Raw genomic sequence first — 14,087 nt, 5'->3', positions numbered from 1 at the left:
TCCTCATTTCTCCTGACATCCACTGTTGCCTAAACAGGAAATGATGGTCAATCCAAAATTTTACAGTTGCCATCAAAACAGAAGGAGAGGAGAAAATGTTCCAGTAGAAACAGCCATTCTTGTAATACCTGTCCAAGACGAGATCTTCTAATATTGGAAATGAGGGAAATTCTCCCCAACAGAACACACATAGCAACAAAATACATGACAGGGGTTTCACTCATTTCTTACATTATCCCAAAATGCAATGAAATGCAGAAATACATTATCATTATTAACTATTTATTTAGAAAGGACATCCGATGCACAGCAAAGGACTTTTTGTTATTGCAGTACAATATGCTATGTGCTGTGGGGCATTGTAGTGAAGTCAGAATTGGGCTCCCACACTGAATAAATGGCACCCTATAACACAGTGTGACAAGGTTTATCAGGTGTTACACCTGGGTGTAAAGTCAGCCTAATTGTTTTGAGGACTGACCCTAATGCCTAGTTGCCTTACTTAGAATAAAGTCTCGCTTTCGTCCAGTGTTACTTTTATCTCTAAATAGCAGAATATTTTCAATATGGCGGTCCCGGTATTATATACAAAGCATGAATACAATAATGTAAAAACAAAGTAGGATAGAACAAACAGTAATAGTGTTCCTAGAAGTATGAATTAGGATGCACTGTTTTGCAGTAAACGTTATGGTCGGCATTTTCAGTGTAAGTTTTTTTGGAGCTTGTACATCTAACACTTAAAGCTTATCAGTGACACCAGCTGTCTTTGTGTAACTGGCCATTTGATGTATGTAATTTGACCTTCAGTGATTGACCCTTCCAAATGTTATTGCAACTAGTAGCTGACCTTTAGGGCAGGTAGTGTGGAGCTTATACATATATATAGTAACAGAAAACGGTTTTAATTATCGTCTTCCCCCCTCACCTTCAAAAACTTCCCCTGACAACTCCCTGACTATAAATAACAGAGACATTGCCCCTACTGTACGGAGAGGGCACCTTAGTGTCACCTTTGACTCTGCTCCCTCCTTCTCTTAGCATGTTTAAACCATCTCTATGACCCAAAAGTTCCACCTGTGCATAATACGTCCTTCCTGTCATCAGAAACCACCACCAGTGCATGCTCTCATTATTTATTGCCTTGAACATTGCAGCTTTTGGTATTCCACCAACTAGACTCTTTATAATATATCATAAATGCACCAGCTAGACTTATCTAATCTTATCACTACTCGTTGTATACTTATATTCTGTGTTTCCATTTTGCCTTGTCTTTAAATCACTTGATGATGATCACATAATAAATCTTTTTTTACACTTGATACATACATAGACCCCTATCTGTCCTCTCCTCCCCTCCAGCGATTACTAATGGTTTCCTTATTCATAACCTTCTCCCTCTCACCAATCTGAGACTTCTCCAGGGCTGCCTCAGTTCTCTGGAATTCCCACCTTTGTCCTATTGAGCTTGCTCCCACCAAATTAAAAAAAAACCTTCTAAACCTACCTATTCAAACTGATCTACCCATCTTCCTTTCTCTCCTAACAATCACTAATAAGCCTCAGTGCAATTTTCTGTACTTGCTCTATACTAGGCTCCCCCATCTCTTAGATTGTAAGCTGGATTGGTCAGGCTCCTCTTTTGTGTTTGTACTTTATGTACTGTACTGTCATGTATACAGGCTTGTCACCTGCAAACCCTATGTGTTTTATATATTAAAAAAAAATGAATGCAGGTAGTCCCAGAGTTAAGGGCGTCCATATGGACGACCCCTAGATACGAACCAACGGGCTTCCCTGCTCGCTCCTGTGCGGGATGGAGGCTTGGAGGGGGAGGGCGGTTTGCATGACTTGTAGAAGAAATCTTTTGCTAAACAAGGCTGAGTTTCTGGGTGATCTTAGGGGGTGAGCTTTTTCTGCAGCCTCTTGTAACTCTTTAATGTCCAAGACAAACTCTGCAGTTGTTTCTTGCTTCAGAAGGTAATGAATGTCTAAGCTCCATAAAGATTTTTTTTTTTGCTTTGTTTGTGATTAACTCACAGTAAGGATTTTATACAGTAACTGACACCACGCTAATCTAGTGAGACAAACATCTGTCCTATTTGCATTTATTAAAATAATGAACCTGTTCCGACTTACATACAAATTCCACTTAAGAACAAACCTACAGTCCTTATCTTGTATGTAACCCGGGGACTATGACTGTAATGTCTATTGTTGTTGTTTTTTTGTTTTTTGTTTTTTTTTTGTTTGTTTTTTTGGTGTAGCCAATTTGTTTGGTTTTGGATAGAGCAGAACATTCAGTACAGTTTGGATGTCTTTTACCCATTAAGGAAACCTGTTTTAGGAAAAGGATGTACAGCATCTTTGATGACCTCCTATGGAACTTGTGTGCTGCCAAACTGTCATGTTGATTCCTGAATTTAGTTCTTAGTGAGTTCCTGATCCAGAACAAGTACCTAGCATGTGATATCAGTATTCCTGACTTGCATGTTTGTTCCAGGTCCATATGAAGCAAAGGGTCAGTCTCACAGCCAAGAGCATTTTTCCTTCATCACCAGTTGGCTTTAAAAGTATACTTTCTAGTAAATATGATGCTGTTTCTATGAAGAGAATGAGTCTTGAGTGCCTTAGTGTTTTATCTAAAAAGTCAATGTTCTTTATCTGGCAATGAGGTCCTAATTAATATGTTAAGTACCATGAAATGGATGAAGATGTTTCCAGAAATGTATTAAAGGATATCTGCTGCTAAAAAAAAGTATAAAAAGTTCTTATTCAAACAACATGATATTTCCACATCCACTGACAAAAGAAAGTTATAAAGGGAAAGCAATCCAATAATGCATTCATATGTAATATTGAATGGACATTTCAAGAAATATATATTGTTAGTAGATGGCAATTTTGAAGTGTTTTCTTAAGCAAAAATATGTTTTAGCTTCTTTGCTATTTTTGACGGAATAAAACTCTTGTCATCTTTACCAAAATTGTGTTTGTGTCTTGTTTATTATTATTTATTATTATTATTATTATTATTAATAATAAACAGTATTTATATAGCACCAACATATAACGCAGTGCTGTACATTAAATAGGGATTATACAGATACAGACAGTGACCCTGCCCAGAAGGCTTTTGTACATGCAGATGTGATAGGTTTGTAAGCTGATCTGAGTGATTTTTAGGTGAATCCTGTAAATCAAAGAAAGCCAAAAACTAGAAATGTCATTATGGGTTAAAGATGGTGCAGCATAAAGTCCAGTATAGTGAAACCTGGACTAATGTGACACCTTGCTATGCTTAACAGCTAGCAGTCTGGATGTCAGGGAATTCTCCCAAAGAAAAGTATGAGATTATATTGGCATAGGAACGTCACACTGGGGCTATTCAACATTTCAATATAAACCCAAATTCCACTTTTTTGTTTAACAAATGAATAGACTTGTATTTATGTCATGATTTTAATATTATCCATGATCATATTTATGAGTATTTCTAGGCATTGAGCCTGATTTATTAAAACTCTCCAAGGGTGGATATAATACACTTTCATCAGTAATTCTTGGTGATCCAGCAAACCTGGTATGGATTTCCTAAGTCATTTGAAATTTGTTAGAAAATGTTTTGAATTCTAGACCGGATCTGTTCCAGGTTTGCTGGATCACCCAGCTTCACCGATGAAAGTGTATCCTCTTCAGCCTTGGAGAGCTTTAATAAATCAGGCCCATTGTATCAGCATCTTCAAAAACATAGACCTGGCCCAGTGATTTCCTGAACCTTTGAAAGAAAAAACATTTCCCTGTATTTCCCATACAGTACATTATCGTGTGTTGTGTTTACCAAGAGTCCAAAAAACTATTCTGTTTTTTATGAAACTCCTGGCCAGAGTGTGGGGCTTAAACATCCCTGGTCAAACCTGTCCCGGTCATATCTATCTGCACTTTTTACCCTGAGTTCAAGCCAAACTTTCTGGTTTTTCTAAACTTCAAACCAGTGCGGTAAGCTTACAGACATTTATGTTGTTTACTGTTTCAGACAATAAACCTGGCCACGTCATCCTTTCCCTTTCCTCCTAAATGATTCTGATAGTAAAAGCTATATAAAATATATGAACTTTTTTATTAAATAATTGTCACTGCCACTTTAATTTCCTGCCATACTATCAGTGCTGTGTTTACACTGTAGAAGGACAAGTTAACAGTGATTCTACTCAGACCCTATAGGCATCTGACTGCATAGAGCCCTACAATCAGAGCTCCCATCAATACAATGGTACATCGCTGGTTTGCCAAGTACCCAGCAGAACATTTGAATAATATGTTCTATAGAGATAATTTGCACCTTTTGTGGCTTTACAGCTAGTGAAACCCCCATGATCAGCCTATAGAATCCAATGATTCCTAAATATGTGGGTGGGGAACCACTGCAGATTACATTAAACTGCATTGGGCACAGCCAGACGGGCTCTGGTGTATTCTGTATTTATTTTACAGGGACACTGGTTATTCTCGGATAATTTACATGATGTGTCATACCATTTATTTGAATATTACACTGCAATTAGAATAATTGGTGCATCTAGCTAGTGCAGAAAAAGAAATAAGAATTAGAAGCCTATGTGTTTCACTGAGAAATATAGGAAGCAAGTTAGGATTTAATCTGTGAGGACCTGTACCTACGAGTTTTACTATGTAAAAAAATCATATCTTTTTAATCTGCAAGCAAGTTTAAAATATTTTAAAGGCACTAAGGGCCAAATTTACACCTTTGGAATATGGGGATTCCATTTGAAGTGGAAACATTGAAAATAAAAAATTGCAAGCAGGCAGGTTCTTTATTGCAGGAGGTACAAGCATCATGGGTGCCATCATCTTCGCTTCAACTCTTTTGCCATCTTGATTGGCCAAGTCCGAATAATAATTTGTATTAATGTGATCAATTGCCAATGGTAATTCATTTTCAGCAACATATGTTGCAATATGTGATATCGTACACAGAACTGCACATGCTCAACTCATTCCAGGTTCACTGGATCACCCAGGTTCACTGATGAAAGTGTATCTTCTCTAGTCTTAGAGACTTTTAATAAATCAGGCCCATCCGATCTAAAATAACGTATGTCATAAAACTGAAAAAGGGTTTGGTTTAAAAATAAAATTAGGATGATGATGTATTGGGTAGGGATGAGCGAGCGAATTGGGCCGTTCTCGCTTACCAAGCATGTAGGCGAGAACGGTCCTTGTAAATTCAGTCAGCGAGACTGAATTTTTGGGACCTGCAAGACCAATCAGGGGAGCGGAGCTGTCAGCACACAGTGTGAGTCTCGCTTGCTGCTCATGAATGAATGCAGTGTGGGAAAAATCCTTTGATTTTTCCCACGGCCGCATTCATTCATAAACGCAAGTCGCATGACACTCTGAGAGGAGGATTACCACGGCTGTATTTATAAATGAAGCCATGAGAATCCTCCTGTTAGTGAGATACCTCATTCTGACCTGTAGTGCCCGGGGATCGCTCACTGACAGCAGGATTCCCATGGCTATATTTATGATTGCAGCCACAGTAAACCTCCTATGGAGATTTCCTGGATTTCCGGTGGCATTCTCGCTCATCCCTGGTATTGGGTAAAAAAAAAGAACCAGGGAAGGGAACATACATATAAATTATATTTTTTAAGGTTTAGGATTGCTGTCTAACCTCAACTTTAGGATCTGTGTCCAATCTGGAGCACAATGGTGCTTTATTAACAAAGCTGCACAAAGTTTGCCTAGAGCTTTGCAAAAACTTTGTTGAACTTTTCTATACATCTCTTCTTATACACATTGAAGCGAAAATGTACAAGGCCTAAATGACCATCATCATGAAAAATATTGTTTTGTAACAAATATTTTGTTCTAAATACAGTGTTGCAAAAGTTGTCCTTTATATGCTAGTGATAGCAGTACATAGTTGCAGTAGTGACCCCTGTTGGTCAAACATAATAGAGATCTGCACTCTACAGCAGTTACAATGTAACACAGATACATAAGTTATACATAAGTATGTATATTAATAATAATAATATTATTAATAATATGATAATATGCCTGCTTCCTCAGTTTACCATACTAGGTATATATAATGCTGCAGAAAACTGCCAGAGACTGCAGACATGCTACTGGGTATGGCCAGAGACTGGTGACATGCTAGAGGTGTGATTGGTTGCTGGAGAAAATCAATCAGTAACTGGGGTATATCTAAGTTACATGAGTCTGTTGGCATTATCAACTACATCATGATTTCAAATATTTGTTAAGGGGATATGCAAAGAGGACCAAAGATCTATATACAGTCCCATTGCTATCCATTCTGTCTCTCCAGTGTACATACAACAAACTAGTCACTTCTTTCATCCTAAGTGTAAGTTATATGTTGCATATATTACATTCAGGAATAAAAATGCACTGTGATTTGTCATAGAAAATAATATTTCCTTATTTGTTTACACTGTTCAGATAGGCACACTATTTCTAGTTATTTATAAGTAATTGTTGCAATTCATATAAAAGTGTTCCAGTTTATGTAAGCACTTCTAGTGTACACCTTGGAGAATAGTTTTATTATCTTAAAACCTACCTAGAATGCATCCCCCAATTAGTTTTGCAAAAAAATGTCTCATATAAATATATGTGCAGGCTTTAGATTTGCCTCATATATACCTTAGTTAATGTAGATTTACCATTACATCATAGCAGCCAGTACATGATGAGATATAGAACAGTGGGAGTATAGGGAGGGCACCAGGACCTAAACAAGAGAGAAGTTCATACATTCAACACATCACTCACCTTTTTTAACAGAGTTTACCTAAAATAACTTGTTCAAAGTACACAGTATGGTATAAACAACTCTTCTGTACTTTGGATTTTTAGCACACATTCTACCACAGGAGGAAACACAATGCAGCTGTCTGAAATCTTCACCAACAGAACAAAAGATTGTGTTATATCAATGTAAATCTATATAATCAATTATTCTACCTAACCCAAAGATTTTAGATTAGGTTTGGTATGTTATACTTCACATAGGCCTTGTTCTCACCATGTCCTACTTCTATTTTAATAGTTCTTTTTCAATATATTTTTATTAGTTTTAAATATAAATAACAATACAGAACCAAGAAAGACATAGTGGGATTAACAACAAAAAAACAAGAGAATATAACTTGTGGTGAAACCAAATGACACAATGGTAGGCGACGCATACACAGACTGTTATGGGGAATAAGAGAAGAACCGCAGAATAAACAAATAAGTTTATGCAAGTGCACTATGTATTGGTTAGGGTAAGGAGATGAGCAAAACCCCCACTAAACAAAACATTATGCTTTTAGATTCTAAATGATGAAAACAGAACATAACAGAGAAAACAATAGAACACGACGAGAAATAAAAAAAAAGAAAGAGATAGGCTACTAAAGAACAAATAGAAAAGAAGTATAGAAAAAGAATTAGGTAGGGTAAAGGAGTAGGCAGAAAAGAGAGTGTATAAAATGGGCACTGATTAAACCCTGAAACACTAAAGCAGGGGTCGCAAACTTTTATGGCCACTAGGCCATTTCAGGGGTGGGCGGGAGCACAATAATGCCTTCGCCCACCACCAGGGAACGCTCCTTGAAGTGAAATCCCTCTCCTCCGTAGGCATTGTGGAGGAGAGGGATTTCCCTTCAGGGAATGTTCCCTATTTACTGCAGGGCTGGAAATATCAACTCCGGGCGCAATAAATAGGGTCACAGCAAGGAGGCGGCATCAGATCTCCGGCGGCTTAGGCTCCGGTAGTTCCTAACGCCCCCTGGCAGATCCGCCGGCAACCCGCGGCTCTGGAGGCCAGCATTAGGCCAGAACGGCCAGGGGGTGTTAGGCCGAAACGAACTACCGGCTAGGCTGTATCTGGCCTAAAGGACAGGCCCTGCACTAAAGTAAAAAAAAAAACCTCATTCGTTTTTTATTCAAAAGTAGTACAGGATATAAAACAATTAGGTATAAACTGCAGTGGTGAAATCTAAAACCAAATATACGGGCAGCACGGTGGCTCAGTGGTTAGCATTCTGGCCTTTGCAGCGCTGGCCCCCAGGTTGGAATCTCGGCCAGGAAACTATCTGCATGGAGTTTGCAGGTTCTCAAGTGTTTGCATGGGTTTCCTCCGGGTACTCCAGTTTCCTCCCACGTTCCAAAAACATGCAGTTGGGTTCACCAGCTTCCCCTCAAAATTGACCTTAGACTGTGTTAATGAGATATGACTATGGTGGGGTTATTGGATTTTGAGCTCCTTTGAGGGACAGCTAGTGACATGACTATGGACTCTTTAAAGCGCTGGGTAATATGTTGGCGCTATATAAATATTGTGTAATAATAATACAAACTAAAATCAAATACACAGAATAGTATGATATAATTACTAATATACAATATAGATGTGGGTATCAAAGTGTATGGAAATGATAAAGTAAATAACACAAGCTAAAAAGTAGGCAGGAAGGATGGAAGGGAGAGAGAACTGCTTTCAGATTTGGTCTATTGGGAGTTATATATACATGAAGGATCAATCTATGCAGGAGGAAAGTTGGTGACCCAGGGATTCCATACTTTGTGAAATGAAGAGATATCCTTTTGAACTTGTAGATCATGTAATTATGTATTTGAGGTTTGAGTTCATCAAATAAAAAGGTGGATTTACCCATGAGCTCATTTAGAGGATAGATAACAAACTTTATAACCTGATTACTTAAGTGGATTATTAGAGATAATGTAAAATATATTCTGAAGATGATTAGTTAAGTTATTCTTGTTCCCTGGAATCAAGACCACACAAAGAGATCTCTAATTAGGAGCCAGCAGGATCTTCCATGATTTCCATCGGCTAGAATGGACCTTTATGCCAACCTTTATGGTTGTAGTATGTTTAACTGAGCAGGGGTTTTTGCAAGTTCATTTTTTTAAACCCCAACTTTAATAGTGTGTCCTAATTTTTACTTTTTGCTGTGGGTAAAGCTCAATAGAAATCTATTTTTTTCACTGTTCTGTCTTGCTGAAATCAAAAATATCATTTTAATAATGAAATAATACATTCTATAGAGGTGTATACAGCCAAACAAAAAAGAGGGGCAAGTGAGGAGAAAAGAGGCGCTTGTAACGGTCTCTGTGCGGGACAGTTAGGGGTATCAGTGTGGTTGCTATGGGTTACTGCACTTTGCACCATTACTATGTGATCCTGTATTGTTTTTCTCTTTTAGTGAGAAGCAGAAGTCTTAAAAAAAATGCATTCTGCAAAAGATTTAAGAATACTAAAAAATTTAAGAATACTACAAAGCTCAAGTCACATTGCTACTGTTTAAAATATCTATTCTAGATATACATATCTGTGTGTGACGCAGTATTCCGAAGAGTGTCACTGGTCCCCCTGAGAAGTTTGTCCTTCAGCGGCCGCCGTCGGAGGAGTTTGCGCTCAGGAAGGTCGGGTGGCAGAGGTTACAGCTGCACCACGTGTGTATGTGTGTGAGCGGCCGGCTCTGTCCTTCCAGCGCAATTAAGCAGCAACACAGAGGACATGGTCAGCAAGACAGAGGAGCCCGGCGTGCAGAGCCCAGCCACCGCTCACAGCCCTGACAAGAGCCCGGGACACTGCTGCGGTAATGACACACAGGACAGGGGGACAGCAATGTGTCATGGAGGGGAGACATTCAGGGGGACACAGCAGTATGTAGCAGTGTTGTATGGACACATAACATTGTCATATTGTATCCCAGCATTACTGGGGGAGGGGGCTGCATGTAACAAATAATACAACGTATACAAGTGTCACAGACATACTCCATGTAGCTGTGCTTAGAAGAACACAGGAGCAGGCTGTGATTATAGGACATTCTCTATGTAAGAAGGTAGAGATATACATAGTATAGTGCTGTATAAGTAGGTGATTGATGATAGGACATATTCCATGTAACAGTGTACATAGCATAGTACTGCATGGAAGAGGTGACTGTGATTACAGGACATACTCCATGTGACAGGGTAGAGACATGCTTAGTACAGTACTACATAGAGCAGATGACTGATCGGACATACTCCATGTGACAGTGTACAGAAGTACATAGTACAGTACTGCATGGAGTGTGATTAAAGGACATACTCCATGTAGCTGTGTATAGAGCTAAATACTATAGTATTGTATGGAATAAGTGATAGATGATAGGACATACTCCATGTGACAGTGTACAGAAGTACATAGTATAGTACTGCATGGAATAGGTGTCTGTGATTATAGGACATACTCCATGTAGCTGTGTACAGAGCTAATTATTATAGTATTGCATGGAATAAGTGATAGATGATAGGACATACTCCATGTAGCTGTGTACAGAGCTAATTATTATAGTATTGCATGGAATAAGTGATAGATGATAGGACTTACTCCATGTAGCTGTGTGTAGAAGAACACAGGAGGGGGCTGTGATTATAGGACATACTCCATGTGACAGGCTAGAGAACTGCATTGTATGGTAGTACATAGAGCAAGTGACTGATAATAGGACTTACTCCATGTAAGGAGGGTAGAAAAGTACATAGCATAGTAATGAATGGGTCAGGTGATTGATGATATGACATACTCCATGTAACAGTGTGCACAAGTATGTAGCATCATACTGCATGGCGGAGGTGACTGTGATTATAGGACATACTCCAAGTAATATGGTAGAGAAGTACATAGTATAGTACTAAATAGAGCAGGTGACTGATGATAGGACATACTCCACAGTAGCACATGGTACAGTAATGCATAACAGAGGTTTGTAGGACATACTCCATGTAACAGTGTACATAACTACATAGCATAGTACTACATAGAAACAGTGACTGTGGTGATAGGACACGCTCCATGTGAGAGCATTGAGGAGCACATTATACAAAACTACATAAAACAAGTGCATACTCCATGCAAATTAGCACAAAACACCAAAGGTTGTAAAATGTTGCAGTATTTATTAGCACATAATTCAGTACTCTATGAAGGAAAGGCAAGTAGGACACACTCCATGTGAGAGCATTGAGGATCACATTATACATTAAACAAGTGCATGCAAATACAGTGCATACTCCATAGTTCAGTACTCTTAAGAAAGAACGGAATGATGTGTGCAAGTATGACATACTCCATGTACATGTACAGCAGTATTGGCACAGTATTGTATACAATGTGTGTGTGAAAGTAGGACATACTCCATGTAACTTGTATAGAAAGCTGTAAAGTGCAGCAGCATTGGCACATATCACAGCATTGTATAAAATGTATGTGAGGGTAGAACATACTCCATTTGTGTGGAGGCTAAATGATTGTATAGTTCAGTATGATGGTGTCCTCTGCAGTGGCGCAGTATGTTATACAAAATATCTGATACCAGTACTAGTACAGAGAAGTGTGGTGTGCTGGATGAATCTGATGATAGAAATGTGATATAGATTGTGATTTATTTCCCCAATACCCCCCCCCCCCATATATTCCCCCCCAGATCTCTTTTATATGTGATCAGGGTGAGTTCCTGTGTCCATGCTTTCTCTTCCTACACCACTGGAAAATGTTGTCTTTGTGTCCTTGGGAGAATCCTTGCAATGTACAATGTCCTTGTGTCTCTACTTCCTCCAGCCTGTTATTGCACAGAGCTGGGACTCCGTGCTGGACTGTTTGCTGTCTGTCCTTGATCTGTAGCAATGAAGAATTTGTGCTGTGGATGGTCAGAGGCCTAGAAGTTGATATTTAACAACTGGTTTCACAAGACTTGGGCTGATCGTGGTTGTGTTAGTGTGTTGTAACTGGTGAATGCGTCAGATCAGACGTATAGACCACACCGCTTTTGGTGAACTTTTTCTTTAGCTTTTCCAATATTCTGTATTACGACAAATTACGGCTTTGCTCTATTAAAGTATAAAGTTAAGATCCATATAAAGATGTGTTGTTCTAGGTTTCTTTTGTGTGTAGTAGGAATGCAGCAGAAGCATTATAATGACTTTAGTGAGTATTTAAGGGGTCTGCGTGCCTATAACTGATATTATGGGTGTAGGAAGGCGCTATGTCAATTTATCAACAACATTTGTATTCTAAAAGTCTGTCTGCCTGTTGAGGGTCATAACTGAGGAGCCGGTCTGTATGTATTAAATGCCGGCCTCCCAAATCCACCGACTGCAGGGTTACCAGGTATTTCCATGGCAGAGTCACAAATCCCGGCTGATCACTTTTCCTGCAAACAAACTTCCACCATTGCTGTCCTTGGTTCTATTCTTACACATCAGTGTATTTCCTGCATTGCTCTTACATATATGTTGTGTTATTCCTCCCTAAAGAATTGCTGCACCTAAGATGCAGGCGCATGTATGGGAGCTGCGCATTAGGCCCATGTCACACTAATCCCTATTTAATGTACAGCGCTACGTATATGTTGACACTATATAAATCCTGTTATTAGTAATAATGATTCTGTAGATGCCAGGAACACGACATGATCATTATATTTAACATGCTGCTATGGGGTGGCTCAGTCAATGGCTGCAGAAACCCTTTCTCCATTGTGGGTATAATGCTTCCAGTGAATGCAGCGGAGACGTAGATCAGGCGAGTGCTTATTGGTGGAATAACTAGTATGTCCTAAGGTTACATTACAGATTGCCATGGCTGACCGCCCCAATTGTTTAATGACACTAGGCCAATCCACCCTATTATAAGGGCTGCTTGTAATATTAGTCACTTAATCCCTTTATTGGAATGTATTTCATGTAGCATTTGCAGTGTATGGCTTGGGGTCATTGTGCATTATTTATAACTAAAGTGCTCTGTAGAACTACAACTCCCAGCAGGGCTATAGTACAAGGCTGCCATGCTGACCATCCTGAGTGCTATCACAATGGTGATGGCTGTCTGTCAGGTCATGTGGTGACATGTGTATAGGAGGAGACACACTGAGGGCTAGGAACCTAAAGTACATAGCAACCCCCAGCCGGACACTCTGTAATCAAGGTCACCTTCATCCGACCGTACTATTTTGTCACGCTTATAGGGGTGTGTAAGTGCGACTTTCGGGTCTGATTTTTATTTGCATTCTTCGAACGCTTAACTAGGCTCGGAGGTTAATTAACTAAAGATTTGTTAGAAATTTCGTGCTATGGTAGAAACAAACAGGTTGTAATCTGCTATGAGAAAACTCGCCAGTGCTCGCACCACCCCTCTGTTTTACGGTGTAGGTGGACACGCTCTATAACCCGGAAGTTTTGGTACGCCATGTTATGGTTGGCATATGTTTTGTAAGTAGAGATGGGAAATAGCGGAAAGGGCTGGAAAAGTCACCAATTAACCCGTTCAGGTGCAGGCACTGCGTACTTGTGGTGTCACCGCACACGTGCATGATATAAAGAATTCGTCCCTGACTAAAGTACTGACTATGGAGAACCCTAAAATGTTCAATACGTTCTCAAGAATTTACAAAGCCAAAGCTTTTTTTAATAATATTTTTTGGTTATAGAGTGGGGATATTATCTTTATCCCCCCTCCTCTTAGATTGTAAGCTCTTCAGGGCAGGGTCCTCTTCTCCTCCTGTGTCACTGTCTGTCATTTACAACCTCTATTTAATGTACAGCGCTGCTTAATATGTTGGCGCTATGAAAATCATGTTTAATATTATTATTTTGTTGTAACCTTAACAGGAAGAGGTGGGAGGAAACCTTTGCAATGTGAAATATCTTCTGTTAGGCAGTAGTCATAGGAATAAGTGTCCCCTTATTTTCCCCTTATATATTGGCAACTAAAGCGTTTGGATTTCCCATTTCTGCATGACATTGATGATCAGGACAGTCAATGGGATGGATACAGATAGTGATAAAAACCAGGCTGAGATTCTAACCTCTCATTGCTGCGTCCATGTTCAAGAAAAAAGTTTAATATTTTATTATAAACGTGTGATGAGTGAAATACAAAGTCTCCTCACCTGACCCCTCCTGGCAGTGTTTGCTGCCTGGCTGTCATACTAAAGGTTTGATGTCACTACTTTAAAAGTTACTGA

At 39.2% G+C, this 14,087-nt stretch overlaps 1 protein-coding gene across 1 annotated transcript in view; it reads left to right on the top strand.

Moving 5' to 3' along the window:
- Nucleotides 1-9,494: 9,494 nt before the first annotated feature.
- CLUH (clustered mitochondria homolog) overlaps nucleotides 9,495-14,087 on the top strand; it is a gene marked incomplete in the record, with an annotated part of 35,919 nt that continues 31,326 nt past the window's right edge. The window contains 1 exon segment of the mRNA XM_072416799.1: nucleotides 9,495-9,671. Coding sequence (XP_072272900.1) covers nucleotides 9,590-9,671 — 82 coding nt within the window.

This window comes from Pyxicephalus adspersus, chromosome 1 (assembly GCF_032062135.1).
Source record: "Pyxicephalus adspersus chromosome 1, UCB_Pads_2.0, whole genome shotgun sequence".
Classification (NCBI taxonomy): domain Eukaryota; kingdom Metazoa; phylum Chordata; class Amphibia; order Anura; family Pyxicephalidae; genus Pyxicephalus; species Pyxicephalus adspersus.
The sequence above is the reverse complement of the archived record's forward strand: the minus strand, read 5'-3'. Positions and strand labels throughout refer to the sequence as shown.